We start from the raw sequence: 18,476 nt of genomic DNA, 5'->3' as shown, positions 1-18,476 counted from the left end.
GCCTCCAGGTCTTAAATCTAAATGTCAGTTCAAATTTGAGGGATGCCACTTCATTCGCAGTTTGAATAATTGACCCATCTCGTACGAGCAGGTTAGTTGCATTACTACCAAATCTGGCATGGTTAAAACATGTTGGCTTTCAGACTTTTGATACTTTAACCATCCTCCCACCCCACACCTCTCCTACCCATCATGTAGATTTAAAATTGCCACCCATGTGTCCAATACTGGGTTAGCAGTCCCTGACCTGCACTAGAGCTGTAGTCTGTACTTCATAGATCACTGCTGCCAAGCTGTTTCCAGAGACTCCACTGTTCTTAGGCTGTATGTGGGAGGCAATACACATATGGGGCGGAATTTTCTCAAAAAAATTTGAAGCTTCGAACGGGCAAGAAAACAGTAGGTTTTCTAGTAGGGGGTGTGTGGAGCCTCAGCCCTGCTGAGAAGCCGGCTGCTGAGCTCCACGGGCGCCTTTGCACAGGTGTCCCGATCTCCCAGCACATTGTATGTGCACACAGTGTACTGGGAGATCTGTCACACCACCCCAACACCCCACGGACATCACCCCTCTCCCAGCCCACTTTGTACAGCCCCAGCCCCTGATCACCGCCCATCATTGCCCTCACCGATCAACCCCCCCCCCTCTATATTAGTACTACCCTCGTGCGAGATGGGTCAACTATTCAAATGTGCGAATGAAGCGGCATCCCTCAAATTTGAACGGACATTTAGATTTAAGGCCTGGAGACTGTGTTTATCAGGGATCATGCAATTTGCCTTCTTTATTCTGAGCTGTATCTGTGCGTTTACTTTCAGCAACTGATGCACGAGGACACCAAGGTCTTGCTGAGTATCCACCTCTCTCAATTTGCACCCATTCAAATAATAATCTGTCTTTCTATTATTGCTACTGAAGTGGATAACCTCACATTTATCCACATTTATCCCCTTTTCCTAACCTCCTATGGAGCTCCTCCCTGTCAGATTCCATCCCCTCACGCCCCACCCCATTGGCGAGCCATAAGATCACACCCATATTGTTTCTCGAATATTCTTCTTTTAAGGCACATGTATACAACTTTGGGAATCCATAAGATTAAAACTATGGGTGGCCACCTTCTCTACCTCCACTCAAAACATGGCATATCCCTTCTCACTGTCTAAAATCACAGCCAATGTCATCCTACTTCAGGTGGGAGCGTGTTGCCCACTCCCCTGAAACGAAAACCATGCTACTCACCCGGCCCTTTGCATAGGCTCAGTAAATGAATGGTCTCCTTTTCAGCTATAATTTCTAAAACTATATGCTTACAAAAAATTACGTTGATTGATTTTGCAGACAAAGGTATAATGTTGGACAAAATTTCTTCTTTTTGCAGACTAATGTTAATGTGTTTGTACAATGTAAGCATTAACCTGAAAGGCCTGCAGTATATCAGTGAGAGCCCAGGTTTCATCCCTTTATTATCCTGGCTTCTGGAAGGTAAGCTTTTAATGTGTTGGCAGCAAGTGTCATTTGTCACCTTTCATAGCTTGAGCTTGATTTCAATTACTGTAATCTTATCCTGAATTACTTCTCTTAAATTACTTCTCTCGAAGGGTCGTCGATTGATGGTGTCCCGGAGGGGTGTGTAAACCCTTTAGAAGACATCATTACGAGGGAGGAAGTGTTAGGTGAATTAAAAAGCATTAAAGTAGAGAAATCCCCAGGGTCAGATGGCATCTATCCCAGACTACTGAGGGAGACAAGAGATGAAATTGCTGGGCCTCTGACAGAAATCTTTATTTCCTTGGTGGCCACAGGTGAGGTCCCAGAAAATTGGAGGATAGCCAATATTATCCCGTTATTTAAAAAGGGTAGCAAGGATAACCAGGGTAATTATAGGCCAGTGAACTTGATGTCAGTGATAGTGAAATTGTTGGAGAAGATTCTTAGGGATAGGATCTATACACATTTGGAACTAAATGGTCTTATTAGCGACAGACAGCATGGCTTTGTACGAGGGGGATCATGTCTCACTAATTTGATTGACTTTTTTGAGGAAGTGACAAAAGTGAGAGAAGGGCCGTGTATGTTGTCTACATGGACTTTAGTAAAGCATTTGACAAGATCCCTCAAAAGTGAATGAGCTAGATGGATTCAGAACTGGCTTGGCCATAGAAGACAGAGGGTAGCAGTGGAAGGGTGTTTTTCTGAATGGAGGTCTGTAACTAATGGCATTCCACGGGGATCAGTGCTGGGACTTCTGTTGTTTGTAGTATATATAGATTACTTGGAAGAAAACGTAGCTGGTCTGATTAGCAAGTTTGTGGATGATACTAAGATTGGTGGAGTTGCGGATAGTGATGAAGATTGTCAGAGAATACAGCAGGATATAGATAGGCTGGAAAATTGAGCGGAGAAATGGCAGATGGAATTTAATCTGGACTAATGCGAGGTGATGCATTTTGGTAAATCCAATTCAGGTCAGAGCTATAAAATAAATGGCAGATCCATCAGGAGCACAGACACACAGAGAGATCTGGGAGTGCAGGTCCACAGATGCTTAAAAGTGGCAGCACAGGTGGAAAAGGTGGTGAAGAAAGCATACGGCACGCTTGCCTTCATCGGATGGGGCATCGAGTATAAAAGTTGGCAAATTATGTTACAGTTATATAAAATGTTGGTTAGGCCACATTTGGAATACTGTGTTCAATTCTGGTCACCACACTGCCAGAAGGACATGGTGGCTTTGGAGAGAGTGCAGAAAAGGTTTACCAGGATGTTGCCTGGTATGGAGGGTATTAGCTATGAGGAGAGATTGAATAAACTGGGATTGTTCTCCCTGGAAAGACAGTGGCTGAGGGGCGACCTGACAGAAGTTTGTAAAATTATGAGGGGCATAGATTTGATTTGATTTGATTTGATTTATTATTGTCACATGTATTAACATACAGTGAAAAGTATTGTTTCTTGCGCGCTCTGCAGACAAAACATACCGTTCATAGAGAAGGAAACAAGAGAGTGCAGAATGTAGTGTTACAGTCATAGCTAGGGTGTAGAGAAAGATCAACTTAATGCATGGTAAGTCCATTCAAAAGTCTGATAGCAGCAGGGAAGAAGCTGTTCTTGAGTCAGTTGGTACATGACTTCAGATTTTTGTATCTTTTTCCCGATGGAAGGTGGAAGAGAGAATGTCCGGGGTGCATGGTATCCTTAATTATGCTGGCTGCTTTGCTGAGGCAGGAGGAAGTGTAGACAGAGTCAATGGATGGGAGGCTGGTTTGCGTGATGGATTGGACTACATTCACGACCTTTAGTAGTTCCTTGCGGTCTTGGGCAGAGCAGGAGCCATACCAAGCTGTGATACAACCAGAAAGAATTCTTTCTATGGTGCATCTGTCAAAGTTGATGAGAGTCGTAACTGACATTCCAAATTTCTTTAATCTTCTGAGAAAGTAGAGGCATTGGTGGGTTTTGTTAACTATAGTGTCGGCATGGGGGAACCAAGACAGGTTGTTGGTGATCTGGACACCTAGAAACCTGAAGCCCTCAACCCTTTCTACTTCGTCCCTGTTGATGTAGACAGGGGCATGTTCTCCTTTATGCTTCCTGAAGTCGATGACAATTTCCTTCGTTTTGTTGACATTGAGGGAGAGATTATTGTCATCACATCAGTTCACCAGGTTCTCTATCTCATTCTTGTACTTTTGGGGAGTCAGGAGGTGAGTTACTCTGCACACAGTGCTCTAGCTGTGGCCTCACCAAATTTTTATACAACTCCAACATGATTTCTCTGCTTTTGTAATCTACGCCTCGATTGATAAAGATAAGTATCCCTGGTGCCGGGATCCGGGATGTCTCTGATCGCATCCCAGATATCCTGAGGTGGGAGGGAGAGGAGCCAGAGGTCGTGGTACATATTGGTACCGCTGACATACGTAGGAAGAGGGAAGGGGTCATGAAAAGAGAATATAGGGAGTTAGGTAGACAGTTGGGAAGGAAGAACGCAAAGGTAGTAATCTCAGGATTGCTGCCTGTGCCACGGGAAAGTGAGAGCAGGAATGGAGTGAGGTGGAGGATGAATGCGTGGCTGAGGGACTGGAGCGGGGGGCAGGGATTCAGGTTCCTGGATCATTGGGACTTCTTTAGGGGCAGATGTGACCTGTACAAAAAAGATGGGTGGCACTTGAATCCCAGGGGGACCAATATCCTGGCAGGAAGGTTGGCTAAGGCGACTGGGGAGACTTTAAGCTAGAAACGTTGGGGGGAGGGAATCGTGATGAGGTGACTGAAAGCGAGGAGGTTAGCCTGCAAATAGAGAAGGATTGTAGACAGTGTAAGAGGGAGAATGGACAGGTGATGGAGAAGGGGAGAGCTCAGACCAAAGGTTTGAGATGTGTCTATTTTAACGCCAGGAGTGTAGTGAATAAAGTGGATGAGATTAGAGTGTGGATCGATGCTTGGAAGTGTGATGTGGTGGCCATTACGGAGACTTGGGGACAGGGACAGGACTGGATTCTTCAGGTGCCGGGTTTCAGATGTTTCACAAAGGGCAGAGAGGGAGGCAAAAGAGGGGGAGGGAGTGGCACTGCTGATCAGGGATAGTGTCACAGCTGCAGAGAGGGTAGAAGCCATGGAGGGATTGTCTACAGAGTCTCTGTGGGTGGAAGTTCGGAGCGGGAAGGGATCGATAACTTTGCTGGGTGTTTTCTACAGGCCGCCCAATAGTAACAGGGATGTTGAGGAGCAGATAGGGAAACAGATCCTGGAGAGATGTAGGAATAACAGAGTTGTCGTGATGGGAGACTTTAATTTCCCAAACATCGATTTGAATATCCCTAGGGTAAGGGGTTTGGATGGGGAGGAGTTTGTTAGGTGTGTTCAGGAGGATTTCCTGACACAGCATGTGGATAAGCCTACAAGAGGAGAGGCTGTACTCGATCTGTTACTGGCTAACGAGCCTGGACAGGTGTCGGATCTCTCAGTGGGGGAGCATCTTGGGGATAGTGATCATAACTCAATCTCCTTTACGCTAGCATTGGAAAGAGATAGGATCAGGCAAGCTAGGAAAGTGTTTATCTGGAGTAAGGGGAAATATGAAGCCATCAGGCAGGAGATTAGAGGGGTAAATTGGAAGGAGGTATTCTCGAGGAAAAGTACCGAAGTAAGGTGGCAGATTTTCAAGGAATGTTTGTCTGGAGTTCTGCATGACAACGTTCCAATGAGACAGGGAGGTTTTGGTAGGTTACGGGAACCGTGGTGCACGAAAGCTGCGCTGAACCTAGTCAAAAAGAAAAGGAAAGCGTACAAAAGGTTCAGAGAGCTAGACGATGATAGGGATCTAGATGAGTATACGGCTTGTAGGAAGGGACTTAAGAAAGAAATTAGGAGAGCCAGAAGGGGTCACGAGAAGGCCTTGGCAGGTAAGATTAAGGAGAACCCTAAGGCGTTCTATAAATATGTGAAGAGATAAAGGATGAGATGTGAAGGAATAGGACCTATAAAATGTGAAGGTGAGAAAGTCTGTACAGAACCGGAAGAAATAGCAGAGGTGCTTAATGAATATTTTACCTCGGTATTCACGGTGGAAAAAGACCTGGGTGGTTGTACTACGGGATTGAGGCGGACTGAAAAGATTGAGTATGTGGACATTAGGAAAGAGGATGTGTTGGAAATTTTGAATAGCATCAAGATAGATAAGTCGCCGGGACCGGATGAAATGTACCCCAGGTTTCTGTGGGAGGCGAGGGAAGAGATTGTAGAGCCTCTGGCGATGTTCTTTGCGTCGTTGATGGAGACGGGAGAGGTTCCGGAGGATTGGAGGATTGCGGATGTGGTTCCTATATTCAAGAAAGGGAATAGGGATAGCCCAGGAAATTACCAAACACTGAGTCTAACCTCAGTGGTTGGTAAGTTGATGGAGAAGATCCTGAGGGACAGGATTTATGAACATTTAGAGAAGTCTAGTATGCTCAAAAGTAGTCAGCACGGCTTTGTCAAAGGCAAATCGTGCCTTACGAGCCTGGTGGAGTTCTTTGAAAATGTGACTAAACACATTGACAAAAGAAAAGCGGTAGATGCGGTTTACATGGACTTCAACAAGGCGTTCGATAGGGTCTCCCATGCAAGACATCTCGAGAAAGTGAGAGGGCATGGGATCCAAGGGGCTGTTGCCTCGTGGATCCAGAACTGGCTTGCCTGCAGAAGGCAGAGAGTGTTTGTAGATGGGTCTTTTTCTGAATGGAGGTCGGTCACCAGTGGAGTGCCCCAGGGATCTGTTCTGGGACCCTTGCTGTTTGTCATTTTCATAAATGACCTGGATGAGGAAGTGGAGGGATGGGTTGGTAAGTTTGGTGACGACACGAAGGTTGGTGGTGTTGTGGATAGGTTGGAGGAATGTCAGAAGCGACAGCGTGACATAGATAGGATGCAAGACTGGGCGGAGAAGTGGCAGATGGACTTCAACCCGGATAAATGTGTCGTGGTCCATTTTGACAGGTCAAATGGGATGAAGGAGTATAATATCAAGGGTAAGACTCTTAGCAGTGGAGAGGATCAGAAGGACCTTGGGGTCCGGGTCCATAGGACTCTTAAATCGGCCTCGCAGGTAGAGGAGGTGGTTAAGAATGCGTATGGTGTGCTGGCCTTCATCAGTCGACGGATTGAGTTTAGGAGTTGGGAGATAATGATGCAGCTTTATAAGACCCTCGTCAGACCCCACTTGGAGTACTGTGCTCAGTTCTGGTTGCCTCATTACAGGAGGGATGTGGAAATGATTGAAAGGGTGCAGAGAAGATTTACAAGGATGTTGCCTGGATTGGTTGGCATGCCTTATGAGGATAGGTTGAGGGAGCTCGGTCTTTTCTCCTTGGAGAGACGAAGGATGCGAGGTGACCTGATAGAGGTGTACAAGATGTTGAGAGGTATAGAACATAGAACATTACAGCGCAGAACAGGCCCTTCGGCCCACGATGTTGCACCGACCAGTTAAAAAAAAAAACTGTGACCCTCCAACCTAAACCAATTTCTTTTCGTCCATGAACCTATCTACGGATCTCTTAAACGCCCCCAAACTAGGCGCATTTACAACTGATGCTGGCAGGGCATTCCAATCCCTCACCACCCTCTGGGTAAAGAACCTACCCCTGACATCGGTTCTATAACTACCCCCCCTCAATTTAAAGCCATGCCCCCTCGTGCTGGATTTCTCCATCAGAGGAAAAAGGCTATCACTATCCACCCTAGCTAAACCTCTAATCATCTTATATGTTTCAATAAGATCCCCTCTTAGCCGCCGCCTTTCCAGCGAAAACAATCCCAAATCCCTCAGCCTCTCCTCATAGGATCTCCCCTCCATACCAGGCAACATCCTGGTAAACCTCCTCTGCACCCTCTCCAAAGCCTCCACATCCTTCCTGTAATGTGGGGACCAGAACTGCACACAGTACTCCAAGTGCGGCCGCACCAGAGTTGTGTACAGTTGCAACATAACGCTACGACTCCTAAATTCAATCCCCCTACCAATAAACGCCAAGACACCATATGCCTTCTTAACAACCTTATCTACTTGATTCCCAACTTTCAGGGATCTATGCACACATACACCTAGATCCCTCTGCTCCTCCACACTATTCAAAGTCCTCCCGTTAGCCCTCTACTCAACACATCTGTTATTCCTACCAAAGTGAATTACCTCACACTTCTCCGCATTAAACTCCATCCGCCACCTCTCGGCCCAACTTTGCAACCTGTCTAAGTCTTCCTGCAAACTACGACACCCTTCCTCACTGTCTACCACACCACCGACTTTGGTGTCATCAGCAAATTTGCTAATCCACCCAACTATACCCTCATCCAGATCATTAATAAATATTACAAACAGCAGTGGCCCCAAAACAGATCCCTGAGGTACACCACTTGTAACCGCACTCCATGATGAATATTTACTATCAACCACCACCCTCTGTTTCCTATCCGCTAGCCAATTCCTGATCCAATTTCCTAGATCACCCCCAATCCCATACATCTGCATTTTCTGCAGAAGCCTACCATGGTGAACCTTATCAAACGCCTTACTAAAATCCATATATACCACGTCCACTGCCTTGCCCCCATCCACCTCCTTGGTCACTTTCTCAAAAAACTCAATAAGGTTAGTAAGGCACGACCTACCTGCCACAAAACCATGCTGACTATCACCTATCAATTCATTACTCTCCAAATAACTATAAATCCTATCCCTTATAATTTTTTCCAACATCTTGCCGACAACAGAAGTGAGACTCACCGGTCTATAATTCCCGGGGAAGTCTCTGTTCCCCTTCTTAAACAATGGGACAACATTCGCTAACCTCCAATCTTCTGGTACTATACCAGAGGCCAACGACGACCTGAAGATCAGAGCCAGAGGCTCTGCAATCACTTCTCTTGCCTCCCAGAGAATCCTTGGATAAATCCCATCCGGACCAGGGGATTTATCTATTTTCAGACCCTCCAGAATATCCTGCACATCCTCCTTATCAACTGTAATACTGTCTATTCTACTCCCCTGCAACCCAGTGTCCTCCTCAGCTATATTCATGTCCCCTTGCGTGAACACCGAAGAGAAATATTGGTTCAATGCTTCACCAATCTCCTCCGGTTCCACACATAACTTCCCTCTGCCATCTATAACTGGCCCTAAACTTGCCCTAACCAACCTTCTGTTCTTGACATACCTATAGAACGCCTTAGGATTCTCTTTAACCCTATCCGCCAAAGTCTTCTCATGTCCCCTTTTAGCCCTTCTAAGCTCGCTCTTCAACTCCCTCTTAGCCAATCTAAAGCTTTCTAGTGCACTACCCGAGTGCTCACGTCTCATCCGAACATAAGCCTCCTTTTTCTTTTTAACCAACAAAGAAACTTTTTTGGTGCACCACGGTTCCCTAGCCCTACCAATTCCTCCTTGCCTGACAGGGACATACCTATCACAGACTCGCAGTAGCTGCTCCTTGAAAAAACTCCACATGTCGGACGTTCCCAGTCCCTGTAATCTCCTAGTCCAACCTATGTTTCCTAATTCTCTCCTAATAGCCTCATAATTACCCTTCCCCCAGCTAAAACCACTGGCCCGAGGTTCATGCCTATCCCTTTCCATCACTAAGGTGAACGTAACCGAATTGTGGTCACTATCACCAAAATGCACACCAACTTCCAAGTCTAGCACCTGGTCTGGCTCATTTCCCAGCACCAGATCCAATATAGCCTCACCTCTAGTTGGCCTGTCTACATACTGAGTCAAAAAACCTTCCTGCACGCTTTGAACAAAAACTGACCCCTCTAACGAGCTAGAGCTATAACAATTCCAGTCAATATTAGTCAAGTTAAAATCCCCCATAACAATTGCCCTATTACTTTCACTCCTAAGCAGGATTGACTCCGCAATCCTTTCCTCAACCTCTCTAGAACTTTTAGGAGGTCTATAAAAGACTCCCAACAGGGTGACCTCTCCTCTCCTATTTCTAATCTCCGCCCATACTACCTCAACAGATAAGTCCTCATCAAACCTCCTCTCTGACACTGTGATACAATCTCTGACCAATAATGCTACCCCTCCCCCTCTTCTACCTCCTTCCCTACTTCGACTAAAACATTTGAACCCCGGGACCTGCAGCATCCATTCCTGCCCCTGCTCTATCCATGTCTCTGAAATAGCCACAACATCGAAGTCCCAGGTACTGATCCACGCTGCAAGTTCACCCACTTTATTGCGAATACTCCTGGCATTGAAGTATACACATTTCAAACCCTGCTCCACCCCACCTCTGCAATGCCGTGCATTGCAGTCCCCATCCATGCATCCCTCACTTTCAGCCCCACTACTCAGGATCCCTCCCCCCCCCCGAATCAGTTTAAACCTCCCTGCATGGCCTTAGCAAATTTACCCCCCAGGATATTGGTCCCCTTCTGATTAAGGTGTAGACCATCCTTCTCATAGAGGTCACACCTTCCCCAGTACGAGCCCCAATTGCTTAAGTACCTGAACCCCTCCCTCCTGCACCATCCCCTCAGCCATGAATTCAAACCTTCCCTCTCCCTATTCCTCTCTAAACTATCCCGTGGTACAGGCAAGAGTCCAGAGATAACCACTCTGTCAGTCTTGGCCTTTAGTTTCCACCCCAACTCCATAAATCCCAGCCTAATATCCCCTTCCCCTATCCTCCCTATGTCGTGTGTCCCCACATGTACAATAACTTGTGGTTTATCTCCCTCCCCCCTAAGAGTCCTGAATACCCTGTCAGACACATCCCGGACCCCAGCCCCTAGATCGGGTGGATTCTCGGAGGCTTTTTCCCAGGGCTGAAATGGCTACTACGAGAGGACACAGGTTTAAGGTGCTGGGGAGTAGGTACAGAGGAGATGTCAGGGGTAAGTTTTTCACTCAGAGGGTGGTGGGTGAGTGGAATCGGCTACCGTCGGTGGTTGAGGCAAACTCGATAGGGTCTTTTAAGAGACTTCTGGATGAGCACATGGGACTGAATAGGATTGAGGGTTATAGGTAAGCCTATATATAAGCCTAGGTGGGTAGGGACATGACCGGCGCAACTTGTGGGCTGAAGGGCCTGTTTGTGCTGTATTTTTTCTATGTTCTATATGTCTTTTTCATCACCCTACTAACATGCTCTTCCGCCTTCAGAGATCTGTGGACAAACACACCAAGGTCCCTTTGTTCCACAGAACTTCCTAGTGTCCTGCCATTGATTGAGTCCTAAATGGTCTACCCCAAATCCTCAGACTGTGACCCCTGGTTCTGGACACCCCCTCCATCGGGAACATCCTCCCTGCATCTACCCTGTCTAGACCTGTTAGAATTTTATAAGTCTCTATGAAACTCCCCCCCTCGTTCACCTCCTCTACCTGCGAGGCCGATTTAAGAGTCCTATGGACCCGGACCCCACGGTCCTTCTGATCCTCTGCACTGCTAAGAGTCTTACCCTTGATATTATACTCCTTCATTCCATTTGACCTGCCAAAAAGGACCACTACACATTTATTCGGGTTGAAGTCCATCTGCCACTTCTCCGCCCAGTCTTTCATCCTATTTATGTCACGCTGTCGCTTTTGACATCCCTCCAATCTATCCACAACACCACCAACCTTCGTGTCGTCGGCAAACTTACCAACCATCCCTCCTAAGATAGGGTGGATAGTGAGAGCCTTTTTTCTCAGATGGTGTTGGCTAGCACGAGGGGACATAGCTTTAAATTGAGGGTGAGAGATATAGGACAGATGTTAGAGGTAGGTTCTTTACTCAGAGAGTAGTAAGGGCGTGGAATGCCCTGCCTGCAGCAGTAGTGGACTCGTCAACATTAAGAGCATTCAAATGGTTATTGGATAAACATATGGATGATATTGGAATAGTGTAGATTAGAGGGGCTTTAGATTGGTACCACTGGTCGGCGCAACATCGAGGGCCGAAGGGCCTGTACTGCGCTGTAATGTTCTATGTTCCACTTCCTCATCCAGGTCAGTTATGAAAATGACAACCAGCAAGGGTCCCAGAACAGATCCCTGGGGCACTCCACTGGTGACCGAACTCCAGTGAAAACAATCCTAACCTAGTCAATCTCTCCTCAGACATCATAGAACATAGAAAAACTACAGCACAAACAGGCCCTTCGGCCCACAAGTTGCGCCGGTCATGTCCCTACCTGCCTAGGCCTATATATAGGCTTACCTATAACCCTCAATTCTATTCAGTCCCATGTACTCATCCAGAAGTCTCTTAAAAGACCCTATCGAGTTTGCCTCCACCACCATTGACGGCAGCCAATTCCACTCACCCACCACCCTCTGAGTGAAAAACCTACCCCTGACAGCTCCTCTGTACCTACTCCCCAGCACTTTTAACCTGTGTCCTCTCGTAGCGGCCATTTCAGCCCTGGGAAAAAGCCTCCGAGAATCCACCCGATCTATACCTCTCAACATCTTGTACACCTCTATCAGGTCACCTTTCATCCTTCGTCTCTCCAAGGAGAAAAGACCGAGCTCCCTCAACCTATCCTCATAAGGCATGCCACTCAATCCAGGCAACATCCTTGTAAATCTTCTCTGCACCCTTTCAATAATTTCTGCATCCTTCCTGTAATGGGGTGACCAGAACTGAGCACAGTACCCTAAGTGGGGTCTGACGAGGGTCTTATAAAGCTGCATTATTATCTCCCGACTCCTAAACTCAATCCCTCGATTGATGAAGGCCAGCACACCATACGCCTTCTTAACCACCTCCTCTACATGCGAGGCCGATTTAAGAGTCCGATGGACCCGGACCCCAAGGTCCTTCTGATCCTCTACACTGCTCAGAGTCTTACCCTTGATATTATACTCCTTCATCCCTTTTGACCTGTCAAAATGGACCACTACACATTTATCCGGGTTAAAGTCCATCTGCCACTTCTCCGCCCAGTCTTGCATCCTATCTATGTCACGCTGCAGCTTCTGACATCCCTCCAAACTATCCACAGCACCACCAACCTTCGTGTCGTTGGCAAACATCCGTCCTGCCATCCCCGGAATCAGCCTGGTAAACCATCACTACACTCCCTCAAAAGCAAGAACATCCTCTCTCAGAAAAGGAGACCAAAACTGCACACAATACTCTGGGCGTGGCCTCACCAAGGCCCTGCATAATTGCAACAACACATCCCTGCTCCTGTACTCGAAACCTCTCGCAATGAAGGCCAACATGCCATTTGCCCTTGTTTACCACCTGCTGCATCTGCATGCTTACCTTCAGCGACTGGTGCACAAGGACACCCAGGTCCCGCTGCACACTCCCCTAGAACCATAGAACCATAGAAAATTACAGCTCAGAAACAGGCCTTTTGGCCCTTCTTGTCTGTGCCGAACCATTTTATGCCTAGTCCCACTGACCTGCACTTGGACCATATCCCTCCACACCCCTCTCATCCATGAACCCGTCCAAGTTTTTCTTAAATGTTAAAAGTGACCCCGCATTTACCACTTTATCCGGCAGCTCATTCCACACTCCCTCCACTCTCTGCGTGAAGAAGCCCCCCCTAATATTCCCTTTAAACTTTTCTCCTTTCACCCTTAACCCATGCCCTCTGTTTTCTTTCTTCCCTAGCCTCAGCGGAAAAAGCCTGCTTGCATTCACTCTATCTATACCCATCAAAATCTTATACACCTCTATCAAATCTCCCCTCAATCTTCTACGCTCCAGGGAATAAAGTCCCAACCTATTCAATCTCTCTCTGTAACTCAGCTTCTCAAGTCCCGGCAACATCCTTGTGAACCTTCTCTGCACTCTTTCAATCTTATTTACATCCTTCCTGTAACTAGGTGACCAAAACTGTACACAATACTCCAAATTTGGCCTCACCAATGCCTTATATAACCTTACCATAACACTCCAACTTTTATACTCGATACTCCGATTTATAAAGGCCAATGTACCAAAGGCACTCTTTACGACCCTATCCACCTGTGACGTCACTTTTAGGGAATTCTGTACCTGTATTCCCAGATCCCTCTGTTCAACTGCACTCTTCAGAGTCCTACCATTTACCCTGTACGTTTACCCTCTCCCAATTTACAGCCATTCAGGTAATAATCTGTCTTCTTGTTTTTGCTTCCAAAGTGAATAATCTCATATTTATCCACATTATACTGCATCTGCCATTGATTTTCCCACTCACCCAACCTGTCCAGATCATTCTGAAGGATTTCTACATCCGCATCACAGTTCGCCCTCCCACCCAACTTGGTATCATCTGCAAACTTTGAGATGTTACATTTTGTTCCCTCATCCAAACCGTTACATATTTTGTGAATAGCTGGGGCCCTAGCACCGATCCCTGTGGCACTCCACTAGTTACTGCCTGTCAATTTGAAAAGGACCCAATAATTCTTACTCTTTGTTTCCTCTCTGCCAACCAGTTTTCTGTCAATCTCAATACACTTCCCCAATCCTTTGCGCTTTAATCTTGCATGATAATCTCTTATGTGGGACTTTATCAAACACTTTCTGGAAATCCAAATATACCAAATTGATTAGCTCCCCCTTGTCAACTCTACTAGTTACATCTTCAAAGAATTCCAGCAGATTTGTCAAGCATGATTTCCCCTTCATAAATCCATGCTGACTCTGTCTGATCCTGCCACTGCTTTCTAAATGCTCTGCTATAGAGGCCTTGATAATAGATTTGAGAATTTTCTCCACTACCGATGTTAGGTTTACTGGTCTATAATTCCCTGTTTTCTCTCGACCTCCCTTTTCGAATATTGGAGTGACATTTGCTACCCTCCAATCTGCAGGGACTGTTCCAGAGTCTATAGAATCCTGGAAGATGACTGAAGTCGGAAATTATACCTCTATAGGCTGGTATGAGTCAAAATACAGTCATGCTTTATTCTCATAAGCTTATGGGAGAACTTGACCCCTTGAAAGCGGAAGCCAAAGTTCTCACTGAACACAAGAAGCATGGATATTTATACATCAGGGTTCCCAATACAAGTCATGAAGCAAAGTCCAGTTAACAGTCCTTGATCGTAAATTATAGTTCCTTTAACAGCTTCTGATAGTCTCTGGATCATGGTTAGAAACCATCTGGTATCCTTGGGTCATAAAGCACAATTCTCCTGGTCATTGCAGTCAAGGTGTCACCTCTGGTCCCCTGCTCTTCCCGCAGCTTTTCCTTTGAAGTGACTGTGTGCGATTACAGCTGTCTCAGTGGGAGTCCTCCTTCAAATGGCCATTCTCGCACTTTACCATTTGGTCGCTGCTTCCTCTGTTTAAATCATAGACAAACCTACGGAAAGAAAGACTTACCCCCTAACATCTATATTCAACTGTCTGTTTTATCAGAATGATATAAACAAGCGAGGGAACCATGAACAAATGGCTTATACTACTAAAAGTTAAAGATGAAAGACATGAACAAATGGCTTATACTACTACCAGGAGCAATATAAACAAAGGGGAGGCTAGCCATAAGCAAGAGTTATGTTTGTGATACATTCCAGGTACAAAGTTCAACCTTTTAGGCACAAAATACATTGAGTACAAAAAAACATTAACCCTTTCCCTTCTTCAATGACCACCAATGCATCCACTATTTCTAGAGCCACTTCCTTAAGTACTCTGGGATGTAGGTTATCAGGCCCTGGGGATTTATCCGCCTTTATTCCCATCAATTTTCCCAGCACCATTGTTTGAGATCCGACCCAATACAATGGTGTCATCGGCAAACTTGAAAATTGAGGAGAGGTGTAGGTGTAGGCCATTTCAGAGGGATGTTAGGAGTCTGTCACATTACTGTGCGTATGGAGTTACACATAAGGCGCAGTGTTTCCTTCCCTAAAGAGTATTCGTGAATCAGTTTGTGTTTTTAAAGCAATCAGACAACTTAATGCTCATTATTTCTAATATGAACCTTTTATTTCAGATTTATTTAACTTTTCCTTTTTTTAAGTGTTTGTTACATTAGATTGGATTCTTAGCACACCCAGGCAGTGGGCCCACTTTCTATGCCTTTTAGCTTTGACAAAGGGTCATCTGGACTCAAAACGTCAGCTCTTTTCTCTCCTTACAGATGCTGCCAGGCCTGCTAAGATTTCCCAGCATTTTCTCTTTCAGCTTACTGTAGGGGTTGTAAATTTTCATGCGCATTTTGCCCACCTCCCCCCGCTCCACTACAATTTTACGAATGGATGGTGGGGGATGGGAAGGGGCAGCTTGCCTGCCTGTGGGCCAATTGAGACCCTTAAGTATCCACTTAAAGAACTCATGCTGCTGCCACTGGGATTTAGCCAGTGGCAGGAGAGGCACTGGCATTGCACCCAGACATAAGAACATAAGATAAGAACATAAGAAATAGGAGCAGGAGTAGGCCATCTAGCCCCTCGAGCCTGCCCCGCCATTCAATAAGATCATGGCTGATCTGACGTGGATCAGTACCACTTACCCGCCTGATCCCCATAACCCTTAATTCCCTTACCGCTCAGGAATCCATCCATCCGCGCTTTAAACATATTCAGCGAGGTAGCCTCCACCACCTCAGTGGGCAGAGAATTCCAGAGATTCACCACCCTCTGGGAGAAGAAGTTCCTCCTCAACTCTGTCTTAAACCGACCCCCCTTTATTTTGAGGCTGTGTCCTCTAGTTTTAACTTCCTTACTAAGTGGAAAGAATCTCTCCGCCTCCACCCTATCCAGCCCCCGCATTATCTTATAAGTCTCCATAAGATCCCCCCTCATCCTTCTAAACTCCAACGAGTACAAACCCAATCTCCTCAGCCTCTCCTCATAATCCAAACCCCTCATCTCCGGTATCAACCTGGTGTACCTTCTCTGCACTCCCTCCAATGCCAATATATCCTTCCTCATATAAGGGGACCAATACTGCACACAGTATTCCAGCTGCGGCCTCACCAATGCCCTGTACAGGTGCATCAAGACATCCCTGCTTTTATATTCTATCCCCCTCGCAATACAGGCCAACATCCCATTTGCCTTCTTGATCACCTGTTGTACCTGCAGACTGGGCTTTTGCGTCTCATGCACAAGGACCCCCAGGTCCCTTTGCACGGTAGCATGTTTTAATTTGTTTCCATTGAGATAGTAATCCCATTTGTTATTATTTCCTCCAAAGTGTATAACCTCGCATTTCTCAACGTTATACTCCATTTGCCATATCCTCGCCCACTCACTCAGCCTGTCCAAATCTCTCTGCAGATCTTCTCCGTCCTCCACACGATTCACTTTTCCACTTATCTTTGTGTCGTCTGCAAACTTCGTTACCCTACACTCCGTCCCCTCCTCCAGATCATCTATATAAATGGTAAACAGTTGCGGCCCGAGTACCGATCCCTGCGGCACGCCACTAGTTACCTTCCTCCAACCGGAAAAACACCCATTTATTCCGACTCTTTGCTTCCTGTCGGATAGCCAGTCCCCAATCCACTTTAACACACTACCCCCAACTCCGTGTGCATAACATAACCTCTGGCCCAGCTCCAACCTTGCTGCAGACCTCACTGCAATACCACCAGTGACCATCTCTGCCAGTGCTGCTGCCAGGGTGTGGCTTTTGCTACCAAATAAACCTGTTGGACTTTAACCTGGTGTTGTTAAACTTCTTACAGCCTTTGATTGGCCAGCAGTTATCTGAATTTCTTGTGCTAAGGGGCAGAAATTACACCTCAAGCCAATTCATGGTCTTTTGATACATCTCTGCAAGGCGTGCCTGCCAACTGGAGGCAGGTACGCCCTTGGGTTATACAAGTGGGGGCAGGTACGCCCTTGGGTTATACAAGTGGAGGCAGGTACGCCCTTGGGTTATACAACTGGAGGCAGGTACGCCCTTGGGTTATACAAGTGGAGGCAGGTACGCCCTTGGGTTATACAAGTGGAGGCAGGTACGCCCTTGGGTTATACAACTGGAGGCAGGTACGCCCTTGGGTTATACAAGTGGAGGCAGGTACGCCCTTGGGTTATACAAGTGGAGGCAGGTACGCCCTTGGGTTATACAAGTGGAGGCAGGTACGCCCTTGGGTTATACAACTGGAGGCAGGTACGCCCTTGGGTTATACAAGTGGAGGCAGGTACGCCCTTGGGTTATACAAGTGGGGGCAGGTACGCCCTTGGGTTATACAACTGGAGGCAGGTACGCCCTTGGGTTATACAAGTGGAGGCAGGTACGCCCTTGGGTTATACAACTGGAGGCAGGTACGCCCTTGGGTTATACAAGTGGGGGCAGGTACGCCCTTGGGTTATACAAGTGGGGGCAGGACTGCTGCCGCAACATAAAATCAAACCCATTGCAACTTGTAGCAACATTTACAAAATTCAGAATAATGCAGCTGGCTACTATTACGGTTTTTATCCATCAGATCCAGATGCAGAAGTTTGTCTCCACGTTCTGCGACTCATTCAGTCTCTGATCCTTGAGCCAGAGGTTTTGTCCAAAGTGTCAGCCCAGATCCGTGAATCACTGCCAGAGCAGCGCATTCTAGAACTTTCCAGCAACCGTAACCCAGATCTCCGCAACATAGCAAGTGAGCTGTTGGAGGACATGAAAATGCTTAATATTTAACAAAAGCTTGTTTTACTTGTGCCATTAGTTTTTGCTGCAAAATCTATTCATGTTTGAAAACATTCTTTGGTAAATGATTGCAGATCTTGGTTTCATTTTGTAAGATGCAAAATATTAAAACCTGCTATTGGAAGGAATTGTCAAGCCAGTGTGGAGCGTTTCTGCCTTTGAATGTTCCAAAAGAGGACAACATTGGTTCAACACACCTTTGAAGTGAATCTGTCTTATTGCTGAGCTGCAGTGGTGAATTTATTGTTAGAGCTTAAATAAAATGAGTTTGCTAATCCTAAACACTTCTCTCTGAAAGTTCAGGAATTGGATTGGTTTTAGATTCTTTCCAGTGCCACTCCTGAACCACACACTCAATATATAAGATACTTCAGTCTCTTCTATCCTCCT

General features: G+C 46.3%; 1 protein-coding gene across 1 annotated transcript in view; it reads left to right on the top strand.

Moving 5' to 3' along the window:
• hsf2bp (heat shock transcription factor 2 binding protein) overlaps positions 1–18,077 on the top strand; it is a 160,267-nt gene extending 142,190 nt beyond the window's left edge. The window contains exons 7-8 of the mRNA XM_078231921.1: positions 1,380–1,483; positions 17,875–18,077. Of these exons, the coding sequence (XP_078088047.1) occupies positions 1,380–1,483; positions 17,875–18,077 (307 nt within the window). The remainder of the gene's footprint in view (positions 1–1,379; positions 1,484–17,874) is intronic.
• The last annotated feature ends 399 nt before the right edge of the window (positions 18,078–18,476 follow it).

This window comes from Mustelus asterias, chromosome 17 (genome assembly GCF_964213995.1).
Source record: "Mustelus asterias chromosome 17, sMusAst1.hap1.1, whole genome shotgun sequence".
Lineage (NCBI taxonomy): Eukaryota > Metazoa > Chordata > Chondrichthyes > Carcharhiniformes > Triakidae > Mustelus > Mustelus asterias.
Note: the sequence above shows the minus strand (reverse complement) of the source record. Positions and strands in the feature narration are given on the sequence as shown.